General features: G+C 47.6%; 1 protein-coding gene across 3 annotated transcripts in view; it reads right to left on the reverse strand.

The window, feature by feature from the left end:
- The window catches only part of SMARCB1 (SWI/SNF related BAF chromatin remodeling complex subunit B1), a 41507-nt gene extending 29979 nt beyond the window's left edge, over positions 1–11528 (reverse strand). For 2 of the 3 annotated variants that reach the window (XM_083373461.1, XM_083373460.1), the window contains exons 1-5: positions 11369–11526; positions 11097–11208; positions 10983–11012; positions 3270–3399; positions 2907–3044 (exon numbers count right to left, since the gene is read on the reverse strand). In XM_083373461.1, the coding sequence (XP_083229587.1) occupies positions 2907–3044; positions 3270–3399; positions 10983–11012; positions 11097–11208; positions 11369–11461 (503 nt within the window). In that variant the 5' untranslated portion in view covers positions 11462–11526. Of the gene's footprint in view, positions 1–2906; positions 3045–3269; positions 3400–10982; positions 11013–11096; positions 11209–11368 lie in introns of all 3 variants that reach the window. The other variant, XM_083373462.1, reaches the window with a different exon arrangement.
- Between the last annotated feature and the right edge of the window lie 5085 nt (positions 11529–16613).

Raw genomic sequence — 16613 nt, forward strand, 5'->3', positions numbered from 1 at the left:
AGTTTGGCCAAATTTTTTGCACAGCATGTGTATCAACTGCAGGGAGTCTCGAGACATACAAAATTTTGGTGGGAGTTCATAAAGCTAATAGGGTCCTCTCAAGGGCTTAGTTCCGGTTTTCATCTGAGTACAAATGGGGTGTCTGAAAGGGCCAACTCATTAATAGAGCAATACTTACATTATGTAAACTATCAACAAACCAATTGGGTGGAACTCCTGTCTTTTGCAGAAGTGGCATATACGGTAATAACTCGGCACATAGTAGCACTGGGTTCACCCCATTCAAGATAGCTACAGGAGTGGATTTTGTATCGATGCCAAAGCTTCCAAGGAAACCTCCCTCCTCAGAGTTGCTAGCTAAAATGGATGGAAACCCTAAAAGCCACCTGGGGCGGGGATGTACAGAGGGCACCGAGTAAGACCAGGGATTCATATAAGAAGCAGGCTGACCAGAAGAGAACTCCCCAGAAGAAATTTAGTATTGGGGATAAGTATACCTATCTACCAAATAAGGTGAGGTAACCCTATAAGAAATTAAGCATTAAGTACATAGGACCCTTCCCAATTGTCTGGATTATAAACCCAGTTATGGTCGTTGCCAAAAATCTTTAAATGAGTCCATCCAGTATTCCACTGTAGCCTGTTAAAAGCATTTCAAGACTCTAGCCTAAAACCAATTGAAAGGAAGCCTCCTCCCCCAGTTATGGCGGGGGGGGGGAAGCACTATGAGGTCAAGAAAATACTGGACTCAAGGGATTTTTTTAAAGGAAAACTACAGTATTTAATACAGTAGAAAGTCTATCCCTCAGCTAATGCTGAATGGGTAACCGCCCATAATGTAATGCAGACAGATTAATAAGAAGGTTCTATGCTAAATACCTTCAACATCCTAAAGGATAATGAAACGTTAGTTTTGATTAAGCAAGCTTTCACCTGGGAAAACCGAGAGCTGGCTTTGCTTCTTCAGTTCCGAGATGATGTATCCAATAAAGTTTTACCTTTTGGAACTTAATTGCCTTGCAGGATCCTTTTGTTGGGTTCACTAGTCAGACTATTGACATTATTATTATATACTGATAACAAATATTACTGACAAAACATTGGTGGCTTTTTAAATCGATATTTATAGATGGAAATATAATGCTTTATTAATAACAGGTTATTCTCTTAATTAGAAGGAATAGACATAGGCCTATCATCCCATTTAACAATATTGTAGTTTTTTTCTTTAGGGAGCTCTTTTTGTTGGTAGTATTAATAATTCCAATTTTCTCAATTATCTACAAATGATTTAAAAAACCCCAAAGCTTACAAAGGTAAATGGCACATGATTAAAGTAGAAGTAATCAAGTGCCCTGGACTAATCATCCAGAGAAAAAGATTTCTGCACCTTATGAAAGGCCAGTATGGGTGGCCACCCTACCCTTGAATGATGTGCTGTTCCACAGGGTCGGCATTCCCAAAAGAGAAAGTACATCCCATCAGATGATAATACTCCATACAATGGACCTGGACCATTAAATCTCTATGACTTGGAGATGGCCAATCCCGCAAATAACCCAGCCCAATTCCATGCTCATAATTGATTACCAGCACTAGTAGGAGCCAAGTGGTCTTCAAGGGAAGCCCCATGTAAAGTGTGATGCAATATTCCAAATGACCAAGGCATACGTAAACATGAACACAGGTTCTTGGTCTATGGATGGGGGCAATCGGAGCCTCAAATAGAGTTCATGATCACACTGCCACCTGCTCTTCAGTCTTTTCTGTAGATCATGTAGCCTTAATTCTTTCAGAATCTTTGCAAGCAATACCAGTAATTCAGGAAAACTTACTATCTTTTAAGACAAGACATGTCAAACACAAGGTCCATGGGCCACATCCGGCCCACGATGTGGTGGCAGCAAGAGACCGGCCCGCACCACCTTGGACCCAGCCCAGCCCCCATCTACAACTTCATGGTGGCCATCTGGGCTGGAACACAGTCAGCCTTAAATCAACGGGTTGCCCTGGAGACAGCGAGTGCATGGTGGTTGGCGTCCCAGGTGAAAGGGAACCACTCAGAAAGTGGTAGGCCTGCAGGGCAAGACGGTCACCAGGGACATGTACTCATCACCTGTGCGTAAACCCACGAGGCAGCCCCTCACTGTCTCCAGGGTGGCCATGCTGGACAGATCTAAGGATGACCGCATTCCAGCCTGGATGGCCGCCACAAAGTTGTAGATCAGTGCCGCACCCATCACCAGTGCCTCCATGTCCCATTCACCAGCCCGGCAACCAAAGAGCAATTCCCTTTCATCGGGACTCCCCCTGCCCCAGCGTCCTTTCCTGGGCAGGCAGGCAGGGAGGAAAGAGATGGGAATGAGGAGGGAGGGAGGAAGGAGACTGGAAGGAGAGGGAAGGAGGGAGGAGTGGAACTCCCTCTGACCCAGGCACTTTACCCTCCTGCACCCAACATGAGCAACCTGGCCAAGTAGAGCGAGCACAGAAGCAGCAGCCTCAAAGAGGAGGTAAGTGCAGTCAGGCACCCTCTCAGGGAAGTGGGGCTGGGCTGGGGGGTTCTGGCACCATGGGAGCTTGAGCGCCAGGCTGGGCACTTGCCCTCCACACTTGCCTAGGGCTCCGGGAAGCCTCTGCCACCATTCAGTTCCCCCCCACTGTGCATCCCAAGAGGGATAGCAAAGTTTCTCTGGTGGACCATGCTCCAGCCCCCCCCCCCTTTCAACTGAGACCCCTGGATCTCCCCCACAGGCACCACCCTGACGTTGAGCCGGCCAGGCCCACCCAGTCAGACATGCCCCCAGCCATGCCCCCTCCAAGGGTAACCCCAATGCTGATGCGGCCCTCAACAAAATCGAGTCTGACACCCGTTTTAACACATTTAATGATTTATATTCTACACTCACCAGAGTGGGAAAGTTCTCTTCTTGTCTCGGCCCAGGCGGTTTCTGTTAATGGTGGTTGAACATGGCACAGCATCCAGATGATGGGAGCTATTGGGAAGAGTTGGGACCCACTGGCTGTTTCTTTTGGCCTTCTGTTCCCTTGAAGAGAAAAGTGCCCACGAAGAGGAAAAAGGGCAAATTCTTTAAAACATTCTTTTCTGGGTGAGAGTTCACATAAAACACTTATACCTGCCATATTATGGGGATTTCGTAGTATATATCCAGCAAAGCAAGTTAAGCGAGGAAGATAGTTGCACCACCAGACCCAGAAATGCATGTCCCCCTCCTTTGCATGCAGAAGAGGAAAATAAATCAGCTGGTTACCTAAGGTAGGTGGGAGGTTCAGTGCTGATAGAGACGGCCTTGTACTTCTCATCATTTCCATCCAGGATTTCTTCCACTTCAGAAGCTTTTAAAAGAGTAACACTGGTGGCCAGGGTAGTATACCCATGATCTGGAACAGGAAGGGGAGACCCAGAATGTAGAGATGGAGGTCAAGGATATGAAGGGACCGTGTGCAGCAAACTGCCTGCCTTAGTATCTCGTTTACCGCATGTCTATGAGCTCACTCCAATTAGCACCGCCAAGGACTGCCAGGAACCATCAAGATATGTGAGACTCTATCCTGGCTGGGATGTTCTTAAAGACTGACAAGGGAGTACACCAATAAACAGTGCTTTTGCTTTGTGCTCTTTCCTGCTTGTTAAAACTGTATAAATACAATAAACTCTGCGTAGGCAGACAATTTTGGGACACCCTGCGATGACTGGTCTCTGAATCCCACATTTTGGCGCCCAACGTGGGGCAGCCATCACACAGTTGAAAGGACACCCTGCGATGACTGGTCTCTGAATCCCACACCAGAAATTGTGGGACCTAAGAAGCACCAAGCTCTCAGACAACTAAAAGATCAAAAGTCAGGGCTGGCACCAGGGCTGGACTGACCAGGAAAGCAATGCTAGCCAAAAGTAGGCTCCCATTCCTTCATCTCAAGTTCTAGCCCACCCTCTTCAACAAAAGGGAACCAAGAACACTCTCCACAGATGCTCCTGCAAACCACTGTTTGAGCAGGGGTTATTTATTAGACAGTTGCATAAATTGCTTATTTCCATGAAATCAATAACAAAAGCATTATACTATTCCATTTAAACCAGGAGCAATTCATCTGCACCCCAATGGTCTTCAGAACAGCCAAGTCTTTAACATAAGATTTTCTAAAAAGTAGGTGGTTGAGGACACCTCAGAAGCCAAGACAAGCTTTCCCAAAATGGGGAAGCTGCAGATGGTCCAAATGTAGCAGTTCACACTACTGCCCATTGGAGCAACTCAGTATGCCCATGTAACATTTCTTCTTTGTGTGCTGTACTGACTCATGGTACCATCATCAGTCCAAAGATGGTGATTCTCACTTATAAAGCCCTACATGATGTAGGGCAAGGGTTATGGGTTTCAGTCTGTGCCATACTCTCGAACAGAATGGGAATGCTCCAAGTCTCTTTCCTAAAAAACTATGTCAACTGATGGGACCTAGAAAACATGGGGAGCTAAGAAGAAAATAAGGGAGAAGACAGATTAAAGCATCAGTTGGTACTTTTGGCTATCACAACTGCATGCCTGATGCTAATAAAAAAAAGCTTTTCTTCCTTGAGAAAGAAACTGACAGGCTTGAGGACAGAACAATATGAAAGCTTGTTGCAAAAATCAGCAGGACACCATGACTTGGGTGTGGTAAAGATGAAAGGCAATGACACTGGTGAGGTTGAGAGGTTTACAGAGTTCTCTTCCAACTCCCTTTCAACCTAGGCAAGGGATGAAAATGTCTCCAGAGATTCTCAGTGACCCAGGCCATGGTTGTCCCAAAGGTGCTTTTCCAAAAGGCAGCTGGACTTTCTTGGTTTTTCCTTTGAAAATGTTTCACTTCTCATCCCAGGGGCTTCTTCTGGAACTCTGGCCTTTAGACAAATCAGCCTCCACAAACCAGGAAGAGCTAGGGATAGTCTGGACTACTGCGAAGTGCTCTATGAAAGTTTCCCCTTGGAGAGCATTTGGAAGCTCCAGCTGGTGCAGAATGCAGCCACACAATTAGGAAAGGATGACCGTTATTTGGCATGTGTAACAACACTGCTCTACAAGATGCACTGGCTGCCAATGTGTTCCTGGTGCAATTCCAGGTGCTGGTTGCCACCTTTAAAGTCCTTCATGCCTCGGGTCTTCATTATTCGATGAGTAGTCTTTTCCAGTGGATTCTACCTGTTTGATCCAGGCCAGTAGGATGGGCATGCTGTGGGTCCTATTGGTCAGGGAATGCCATATGGCAGGGCGGAAGAGGCCTGCTTTTTCTGCCACAGCATCTCCCCTATGGAGCATTTGCCCTCCAAGGATTTGGATGACCCCAATCCTGTTGGCTTTTCACAACGAAATAAGTTCTGGTTCTGGGTTCAGGAATGGGCCTGAGTGTTGAAAGGTTTCATCTCCTTTGTGCTGGCAATTAGCAATAACAATATCTTGCTTGGCTTCTCTGTATTCTAATGTTTGTATTTCTGTTGAGAAATTGTTTTCTAATTTATTTTAAAATTTCTTGCAACCCAAAATCATTTGCTAAGATGGGCAGCCATACAAATAGATGAATAAATGAATAGAAATTATCAACATATACATGCCATTCAAAGGAGTTAATAAAAAGCCTAGGAACAAAAGAAAAAAAGCTAGAATATAACACCCCCAACAGCCAACACCGAGATAAGCAGGGATCAACAATAGACAAGCAGGAAGAAAACATTCTAATCAAGGTGTCACCAAGAAAGAAACCACGCTCCTACCAAAACTGGTAGAGCTCATTTCCGCTGCAACTTGGGGACCTCCTGCAGAGAGAATCCCTAGGATGCTGTTTAGTATGGCCCCGCTACAAATACTGAGATAAGAGCTGCTTGCAATATTATGAGCCACAGGGAGACTGTCATCCATGGGGAATTCTTTTTCTATTTTTTTCCTATGGGGAAAGTTCTATGTCTACAAAGAATAAAATAGTTAAGCCACTTTTTATTTACTAAAAGAATTTTAACTCAAGCAGCACAGTATAAACTTAAGAACCTGTATACATTTGCAGCCATGCATACTGAAGAAAGACACTCTACAAGCAGAAGAGGAACAAAGAGGGCCAATTAAAAGGTCTAATGAAACTTTCCTACTATGAAAGATTCCATTTGGAGTGTTTTTGGTTCATTTAAAAAGGAGACGTTCAGTGTGGTGGATACCATGGAGGAACACTAACCAAGACAGCTTCTTATTAGTGGTAGCATTAGGAGGAGGACGCTGGGGAACCTCCTTTGGGAGGAACTACCATCTGGGACTCCTAGAGGGGCTTGGAGGCCACTGAGTAAATAAACAGAAAAATCAGAAAAGCTTCCTCGACTTTATACTTCCTGGACATCCTGATCAGCAGAGACCACAATGGCAACTAGAGATGCAAATTTACAGAAAAATCACCCATACTAACCAGTTGCTTCACTACCAAAGCAACAACCCACCTCCCATGCCCAAACACACTACAGCAACCCGAACAGCAGAAAAAGGAACTAGAGTATTTATACAACATATTCCAACAAAATAGATATCTATGCAACTTTATCAAAATCCCTGACCACTCAAACCAATACAGCACAACCAACACAAACCCTAAAAAAAATTACAGCCATATATCAAGAATATCTCAGAAACCACCAACAGACTGTTTACAACAACATGAAATCAACGTAGCATACAAGCCAACTAAGCCCTTTAAAACATCCTAAGCAGAAAACCCTATGGACAGTACCAAAAGGCAAAACGATATGACGCTGGAAGATGAGCCCCTCAGGTCGGAAGGCGTCCAATATGCTACTGGGGAAGAGCAGAGGGCTAGTACTAGTAGCGCCAGAAAGAATGAAGCGACTGGGCCAAAGCCGAAAGGACGCTCAGCTGTGGATGTGTCTGGTGGTGAAAGGAAAGTCCGATGCTGTAAAGATTTTTTCTCCATAGGAACCTGGAATGTAAGATCCATGAATCAAGGAAAACTGGACGTGGTCAAACAAGAGATGACAAGACTGAACATTGACATCTTAGGTATCAGCGAACTAAAATGGACAGGAATGGGTGAATTTAATTCAGATGACCATCAGGTATACTACTGTGGGCAAGAATCCTTCAGAAGAAATGGAGTAGCCTTCATAGTCAATAAAAGAGTAGGAAAAGCAATACTGGGATACAATTCTAAAAATGACAGAATGATCTCAGTTCGAATCCAAGGGAAACCATTCAATATCACAGTAGTCCAAGTCTATGCCCCAACCACCAGTGCTGAAGAGGATGAAATTGACCAGTTCTATGAAGCACTACAGCACCTTATAGAACTAACACCAAAAAATGATGTTCTTATCATCATGGGGGATTGGAATGCTAAAGTAGGAAGCCAAAAGATAACTGGAATAACAGGCAAGTTTGGCCTTGGAGTGCAAAATGAAGCAGGGCACAGGCTGATAGAATTCTGTCAAGAGAATACAATGGTCATAGCAAACACTCTTTTCCAACAACCCAAGAGACGGCTCTACACATGGACATCACCAGATGGTCAACACAGAAATCAGATTGACTATATGCTCTGCAGCCAAAGATGGAGAAGCTCTATACAGTCAGTAAAAACAAGACCAGGAGCTGACTGTGGCTCAGACCATGAGCTTCTCCTTGCAAAGTTTAGGCTTAAACTGAAGAAAGTAGGGGAAAGCACTAGGCCAGTCAGGTATGAATTAAATCATATATATCCCTGTTGAATATACAGTAGAGGTGACAAATAGATTTAAGGAATTAGATCTGATAGACAGAGTGCCTGAAGAACTATGGACAGAGGTTCGTGACATTGTACAACAGGTAGCAACCAAAACCATCCCAAAGAAAAAGAAATGCAAGAAAGCAAAATGGCTGTCTGAGGAAGCTTTGCAAATAGCTGAGGAAAGGAGGGAAGCGAAAGGCAAGGGAGAAAAAGAAAGATACACCCAATTGAATGCAGAATTCCAGAGAATAGCTAGAAGAGATAAGAATGCCTTCTTAAATGAACAGTGCAAAGAAATAGAAGAAAACAATAGAATAGGGAGGACCAGAGATCTTTTCAAGAAAATTGGAGAAATGAAGGGAACATTTAATGCAAAAATGGGCATGATAAAGGACCAAAATGGCAGGGACCTAACAGAGGCAGAAGAGATTAAGAAGAGGTGGCAAAATTACACAGAAGAACTATACAAGAATGAGCTTAACGTCCCTGATAATCACAATGAGGTGGTCACTGACCTCGAGCCAGACATCCTAGAATGTGAAGTGAAGTGGACCTTAGAAAAGTATTCCAGCTGAGATATTCAAAATCTTAAAAGACAATGCAGTAAAAGTGCTACACTCAATTTGCCAGCAAATTTGGAAAACTCAACAGTGGCCACAGGATTGGAAAAGATCAGTTTACATTCCAATTCCTAAGAAAGGCAGTGCCAAAGAATGTTCAAACTATCGCACCATTGCACTCATTTCTCATGCTAGTAAAGTCATGCTTAAAATCCTACAAGCTAGACTTCAGCAGTATGTGGATCGAGAACTACCAGAAGTGCAGGCAGGATTTCAAAGAGGCAGAGGAACTAGAGATCAAATTGCCAACATATGCTGGATCATGGAGAAAGCTAGGGAGTTCCAGAAAAACATCTACTTCTGCTTCATTGACTATGCTAAAGCCTTTGATTGTGTGGATCATAACAAACTGTGGCAAGTTCTTAAAGAGATGGGAGTACCAGACCATCTTATTTGTCTCTTGAGAAACCTATATGCGGGTCAAGAAGCAACAGTGAGAACTGGACACGGAACCACTGATTGGTTCAAAATTGGGAAAGGAGTCCGGCAAGGCTGTATACTGTCGCCCTGCCTATTTAACTTATATGCAGAGCACATCATGAGAAAGGCAGGGCTAGATGAATCAAAAGTTGGAATTAAGATTGCCGGAAGAAATATCAACAACCTAAGATACGCAGATGATACCACTCTAATGGCAGAAAGTGAAGAAGAACTAAAGAGCCTCTTGTTGCAGGTGAAGAAGGAGAGTGCAAAACTTGGGTTGAAACTTAACATTAAGAAAACCAAGATCATGGCATCTGGCCCTCTCAATTCCTGGCAAATAGATGGGGAAGAAATGGAGGTAGTGACAGATTTTATTTTCCTGGGCTCCAAGATCACTGCAGATGGGGACTGTAGCCAAGAAATTAAAAGACGCTTGCTCCTGGGGAGGAAAGCCATGGCAAATCTAGACAGCACACTAAAAAGCAGAGACATCACCCTGTCGACAAAAGTGCGTATAGTCAAGGCTATGGTCTTTCCAGTTGCAATGTATGGTAGTGAAAGTTGGACCATAAGAAAGGCTGAGCGCCAAAGAATTGAGGCCTTTGAACTGTGGTGCTGGAGAAGACTCCTGCGAGTCCCTTGGACTGCAAGGCGATCAAACCGGTCAGTCCTAGAGGAGATCAATCCTGACTGCTCTTTAGAAGGCCAGATCCTGAAGCTAAAACTCAAGTACTTTGGCCACCTAATGAGAAGGAAGGACTCCCTGGAGAAGAGCCTAATGCTGGGGAAGATCGAGGGCAATAGAAGAAGGGGACGACAGAGAATGAGGTGGCTGGATGGAGTCACTGAAGCAGTAGGCGTGAGCTTAAATGGACTCCAGAAGATGGTAGAGGACAGGAAGGCCTGGAGGAATGTTGTCCATAGGGTCGCGATGGGTCGGACACGACTTCGCAGCTAACAACAACAACAACAAGCAGACCAGACCTAACAACCCCAGAAGAAAAAACAGGAGTCATCTACAACAGGAGTTCCCAACCCCCAGTATGTGGACCAGCACCAGTCCACAGCATGCCAGAAACCGGACCATGCAAACAAATGAAGCCCCATCTGCAGGATGCAGGCAGCATGTGAAACCAAGCCCCCTCTGGTCCAGGGAAAAATCTCTCTCCCTGGAACCGGTCTCTAGTTGGAGGCCATGATCACTACAACATACAATGTAAAGACTGCAACAACCACTATGTAGTGTCCTACAGGCAGAAGACTGGCAGAATGCATCCACAAACATCAACTACCAATCGGAAGATATGCTGAAAATTCTTTAATTTCACAACATAATTTCACAACTGGGAAAATGTGACCATCCTAGACCATTTCTAGAAGCTTGGCACTCTGAGAAATCAGCCATCAATAAGACACATAGACGTTAACAAAAACTATAGACTATACAAAAGGGACTATCACCCAGCCCAAAAAGGAACAAAAAGGCCCAAGCAGCTCTCCACAACAATCAGCACCCACATCAGCATAGATTAACTCCAAGGTTAACATCTGACCAACAATCAAGAAACTTCCAAAGAAGCCAACAACAAACAGTCCAACCAAAGAACCTGCAAGACCACTTCCAGCAACTGACAGGCAAAGCCCACTCCTTACTAGCACTGAGGATGCTACCTGGGTTGGGTCATGAAACGTCTGCAAGAAAACAAGCAGGCTCAGAGGGCACCCCCTCATTTCAATCCTGCACTACATATATACCAATTTATTAGTACTGTACATTCCCTTCTCCCCACCCCCGCGCAACGGGTTCCAGATGGAGGCGGTGCCCGGTCTGCTGGGGCCGCTGAGGGCCCCCTTACCTCGGATTCCAAGCTCTTCTTGCTGAAGACGGCCAACCTCCGAAAATGGTCACGGGGTGGAACCGCCTTCGAAGTTTTTCTTCAGCTGAACAGGCAGTGCGGGTTCCCGAAAGCGAGCCCGGCGCCTCGGCCTTTCCCCCGCCCCGGGTCGCTGTCCCCGCGCCACCCCCGGCCCTTGGCGGCCTTTGGGGGCCCTCAATGCGGAGCAGCCCAAAGGAGGGGGGTCCCTTTCTTTCCGGGTTGGCAGCTCCCCTCCCTCCCCCCGGAGAGCGCCTGGGGGAAGAGCCCCCCCGCGGGATCCCGCTGCCCCGCCCCCTCCGCGCGGGAGACTCACATCTTCTCGGGCTGTGGCTCCGCTGCGACTCTGCGGAGAGGAGAGCAAAGAGAGCGTCAGGCCGAGCCCCCCCACGCCGGCCCCGCCCGTCCGCCTGCCGCCCGCGGGGCTCACCGTGGGACGAGGCGACGATCTTCTTGCGCTCCTCCACCGTCGCCAGGCGCCTCCAGAGCGACGGGTAGCGCTTGTAGAGGGAGCCGCGGAACATCCGCAGGTAGTTGCCCACCTGCAGGGTACACAAGGGGCGCCGCCAGCAGGTCAGACGCCGGGCGGGGGCGGCGAGTGGGGTCGGCCGAGGCGGCGCCCGCGGACCGGGAGGAGGGCAGCGGCGGCACTGCCCGCCACAAGGCCGCAGAGCCCGGGCACCAGCCCGGTCTGCCACCCACCTCGGAGCCGATCATGTAGAACTCGCCGTCCTCCTCCAGCTGGAACTTGACGGGCTTCTGCCCGAACGTCTTGCTCAGCGCCATCATCATCATGGCTGGGCACGGCCTAGCGCACGACGCCAACGCGCAGGCGCGGCCCCTCGGGACCCGGATGAGGTCCCCGCCCCCAGCATTGGTCGGAGCTTCCCCGGAAGCGCGTTTCGGCGGCGTCGCAGCGCAGAGGGCGGCGCGTGGAGACCCGTCCGGGTTGGGCCAAGCGGGCCTGGAATCCCTTAAGACTCAGGCTTAGAAGGATTTGAGTTCCTCAGAAGAAACAAGCCAAATAAAGGACGAGGCGGAGTTGCGATGAACATAAAGAATCCCCTCTGGATAAGTGCAAAAAACGAGGAAGAAGAAATGGCATCGCTGTTAGGCGTCTATCTCAGAGCACCCAACCAAGCAGAGGACATGGATGAGCTGTTTGCTGGTCAGCTAGCTGAGATGTGCAGGAAGCACCCTGTTGTGTAGCCGGTTCTTTGCAGGCATTGAGCGAGATGGAAGGTTCAAAACAGCAACATGCTTTATTGAAGGTCAGAACAAAAGCAACAAGGGAGCTGCTGCAGTGACCAAAAGTTTGCATAGGTTTCCCGCCCAAAGACCTACTTAGCCGGCTGGAGACAACCAGTCTGGGCCAGCTAGCAACCTAGAACATACACTAAACTAGCACTTAGCAATAAACAACTCGAGTCCCTTTGCCTGGCCTGTCCCGGTCAGCCTAGCCCAAAGTCTAACAGTGCCACTAAATCGGCATGGCTGCTGCTGGGTATACAGTGACTGCCCAGCCCCTGCAGTCCAGTCTGGGGAAGCGCTTTTTATGGCCCCCGTCCCTGTTCTCTGTCACAAAATGTCTCAGAGTGTCCAAACTGCTCTGCTGAAGTGTGAAGTTGTGGGCTCCCTGTCTGCTCCCCTTGGAAATCCCAAGCCAACAACTGTTCAGCTAGTCACTGGCGCAACTGGTTGACATGTTGGCAAACGACTCGCCCATCTTCCAGGACCACCTCGTAGGAGAGTGGTCCTGACACTTTAACAACTTTTGCTGGTATACACAACTGCCCTTGCCCATAGTTCCGAGTCCAAACCTGGTCCCCCACCTGTAAATGCCTAGGCGCCTTTGGGTGTGCCATGTTGGAGGCTACTCTATCTGGGTGCAGTCCAGTTTTGTTATTAGTCTCTTGCCCCAGTGCAGCTCTGCGGGGCTCTTGCCAGTAGATGTACAAGACGTTGTATGCTGGCATAACAAGAAGTCGGCCAGCCTGTAGTGCCAGTTCCTTTCAGTAATGCGTTTGAGGGATTCTTTAGTTGTGTGAACCATCCGTTCTGCTTGCCCGTTCGACGACGGGTGAAAGGGAGCTGATGTGGCGTATCTGATGAGATTGGCCCTGAGGAAGGCCTGGAATTCTGACGCAGTGAACTGGGCATCGTTGTCACAGACTAAGATGTCCATTGCGAACAGTGACTGCAATACCTGGATGGTCCTTGCAGTAGTCATGTAGGGAATTGGAACCACCTCCAACCATTTAGAGTAGCTGTTGACCACTATTAAAAGCAATTGTCCCTGAAAGGGCCCAGCAAAATTGACGTGGATCCTTGACCAAGGTGTGTGCGTTTCCTCCCATCAGTACACAGGGGCCTACGGCATCTCTGGTCTGGACTGTTGACAGGTGTACTACCCGTGTACATGGGCCTCGATAGCTTTATCAAGCCCTGGCCATGAGAGGTAGCTCCTTGCCAGTGCCTTCATCTGGACAATGCCCAGATGGCCTTCATGCAGAGACTGGAGAACTCTAGGCCTGAGCGAACTGGGGACTACTAACCTGCTGCCGCAAAGGATGCACCCCCTTGTAAGCCGAAAGCTCGTTTTTTCAACTGGAAAAACTGTGGAACTTGGGGGCCCTGCTATTTTCCAGTTACCCTGTGTGAATCCAAGCCAACATGTAACTTAGGATTTTGTTGGCTGCCGTTTGTGCAGCGACATCTCCCGCATGTAGGGAAAAATCTGGCAAGTCTTGAATTGCTGAAATGCATGCAGCTGGAGCCAGATTGGGCTCCACATGTGGCAATGGCAATCTGCTAAGGCTGTCTGTGTGGCCCATCTCTTTGCCGGGTTTGTGAACCAGCTTGTAGTCATAAGCTGAAAGGAAGATATACCACCTCAACATTCGTGGTGATAGAATTTGAGGTGTCTCCTTGTCCATTGTGAACAAGCCTAGCAAGCGCTTGTGGTCAGTAAAGACCATGTACTGCGTCCCACATAAATAGTCATGGAACTTCTTAACCCCGGCCACGATGGCCAAGGCCTCTTTTTCGATTTGCACATAGTTGTGCTCCACTGAGGACAAGGTCCTTGAGTAATAGGTGATGGGTGACTGTCTCCCATCCACCAACAAGTGACTCAGCACAGCTCCAACCCTGTATGGGGATGCAAAGTAACAGCTTTTCGTTAAAGTACATGAGTTCGAGGACAACAATGCCTTGAGTGCCTGAAAACTCCTTTTGTGCTGCTGGCTTCTTCGTAGGCCCTGGGACTGTTTCTCAGGGCGGGGTGGTCTCCAGCATGGCTTGCTAGGCAGACCCGGGGGGGGGGGAATGCTGTTCCCTACCAGGCTTTATGCTGGTCTCACTAGTGACTTCTGGCTCTTACAATGAAGCAGCATATCCCACCCTCGTCGCCAGTGTTGTGTAGCCGGTTCTTTGCAAGCATTGAACGAGACAGAAGGTTCAAAACAGCAACATGTTTTATTGAAGGTTAGAACAGAACAGAAGCAACAAGGGAGCTGCTGTGCAGCTATTTGTACGGTTGGCCGATAGGCAGTGACCAATAGGTTTGAAGTATAGGTTTCCCGCCCAAAGACCTACTTAGCCGGCTGGAGACAACCAGTCTGGGCCAGCTAGCAACAACATACACATAAACTAGCACTTAGCAATTGAATGCAAGCAATTAGCAAACAGTGCAACAAGAGCAAACACTTACAACATATACAAAATAGTAAATTACCACAATAGTAATGGAGGACTGTAACTAGCCTGACATCAACTGGGAGACAAACTGCAACAAATGGGAGATCAAACAGGTTCCTGATGAGCCAGGTAGACAACTTTGTCACAAAAAGTAGAGGAAGGAACCAGAGGATCAGCTATACTGGACTTAATTATTAAAGGAGAATGAAATGATAGAGGCCGTTGCAGTTGCAGAAACTGGGGGAGAATGACTGTCATACTGGAATTCAGCATAATGCAGACACAAGCAATAGAACAAAGTCAAATTGCAGTCTTAGATTTTTTTTATTTCGACAAAGACAAAGAAGGAAAGATTCCCTTGGGAAGGATTCCATAGATGAAAATCTTTAAGGAGAAAAGGACTCAAGAAGCTTGGAAAACTGAAAAATGAGGTTAATAAAAGCTCAGTCTAGCACACAGGTCTGCAACCTGCGGCTCCGGAGCCGCATGCGGCTCTTTCAGCTGTCTCCTGCGGCTCCCAGTCCTCTGAAATATGCAGTCCAAAAAAAAAAAGTGGGACTAAAAAAGTTCAACCAATCAATTCAAATATGCAGGGTAGGTGCATATCTCGCCTTGGCTCCACTCTTCAGTCAAACCCTGTTCTGCGCATGCGCGCATGTACGCGCATGTGCACACATTTTTTGCGGCTCCCAGTTTTTCCTTTTGTGAGGGAACCAGTTCCGAGTGGCTCTTTCACTGTTTCAGGTTGCTGACCCCTGGTCTAGCACAATACCACTCAGAAAGAAAAATAAGAGACACCAGATGAAACCAGGATGGTTGCATAAACCATGGCTTTTCAATCTTTTCACCTGTTGTACCACTTTTAGGACAACAATATCCGGTCACCCAGCAAGGTGTCAAAAACTTGCCAAAAAAGGAAAAAATGATAAAGTACAGGTAGTCCTTGATTTACAACAATTTGCTTAGTGACTGTTTGAAGTTACAACAGCACTGAAAAAAGTGACATGACCCTTTTTCACACTTATGACTGTTGCAGCATCCCTAGGGTCATGTGATTTACATTCGGATGCTTGGCAACTGATTCATATGACGTTGTGTCCCAGGGTCATGTGATCAACTTTTGCAACTTTTTGACAAGCGAAGTCAATGGCTGGGGCCAGCTCATCACTCAGGTTGCAGGGTGCCTGTGTGGGGGGTGGAAATCCATAGGTCTCTGGTGGAGGGGGGTGGGAATGGGGTAGTGCCTTCCCTCCCTCTCTCCCACTGTCCCTACCTTTCCTTCTCTCCCTCTTTGTCCCTTCCTTCCTCCTTCCCTCCCTTTCCTTCCTCCCTTCCCTCTTTGTTCATTCCCTCCCATTGTCCCTATCTTTCTTATTTCCTTCCTTTCTTCCTTCCTTCCCTCCCTCTTTGTCCCTTCTTTTTGCAAGCAGGAAATCTTGCACAGGAATTGCAGCCAGCGATTTCTCTCTCTCTCTCTCTCTCTCTCTCTCTCTCTCTCTCTCTCTCTCTCTCTCTCTCTCTCACACACACACACACACACACACACACACACACACACTCCCTGACTTGCCCCACATCTGGGATTTCCTTCCTCATGAGGAGACCCACAAGATTTCCTGCTTGCAAAAGGGCGAACATTTCTCCCTCTCTTGAAAGACAGGGATTTCTCCAGTGCAGGGATAGGCTCTTTTATGACTCATGGACTTCAACTCCCAGAATTCCTGAGTCAGCATAGCCTACCCCTGCTCCAGTGGAACAAAGGAGAGAGGATTGCTGACATCCTCCAACGGAGAAATCTGCCTTTACAAGAGAAGCAGAAGTGATTGCCCTTATGCAAGCAGGAAATCCTGCATGGGAATTGCAGCCAGGGATTTCTCCACACACACACACACTCTCCCTGGCTTTCCCTGCATCTGGGGTTTCCTTCCTCACAAGGAGACCCGAAAGATTTCCTGCTTGCCTCTCTTGAAAGACAGGGATTTCTCCAGCGGAACAAAGAGAGGCAAAGACGCCTGCGCTCCACTGCTGCGGAAAAAGAAGCGCTGCATTTCCCGCCAGTGCAGGCAGTCTGGGTCCTGCGAGAGGCCAAACAGGAATGAAGCAGCCCTCTGGTCTGCGCTGCAGAAAAGCCGCAAGCGCCAGTGCCTGGGCTCCTGCCCAGCTCTCAGGGAAGGTGGCGGCAATGGTTGTGTCGAGCCCTGTGGGCCCGACACACAAAGGGGGGGGAACCCCAGTGCCCTGCCGTCAC

Source organism: Vipera ursinii, assembly GCF_947247035.1.
Source record: "Vipera ursinii genome assembly, chromosome: 14".
NCBI lineage: Eukaryota > Metazoa > Chordata > Lepidosauria > Squamata > Viperidae > Vipera > Vipera ursinii.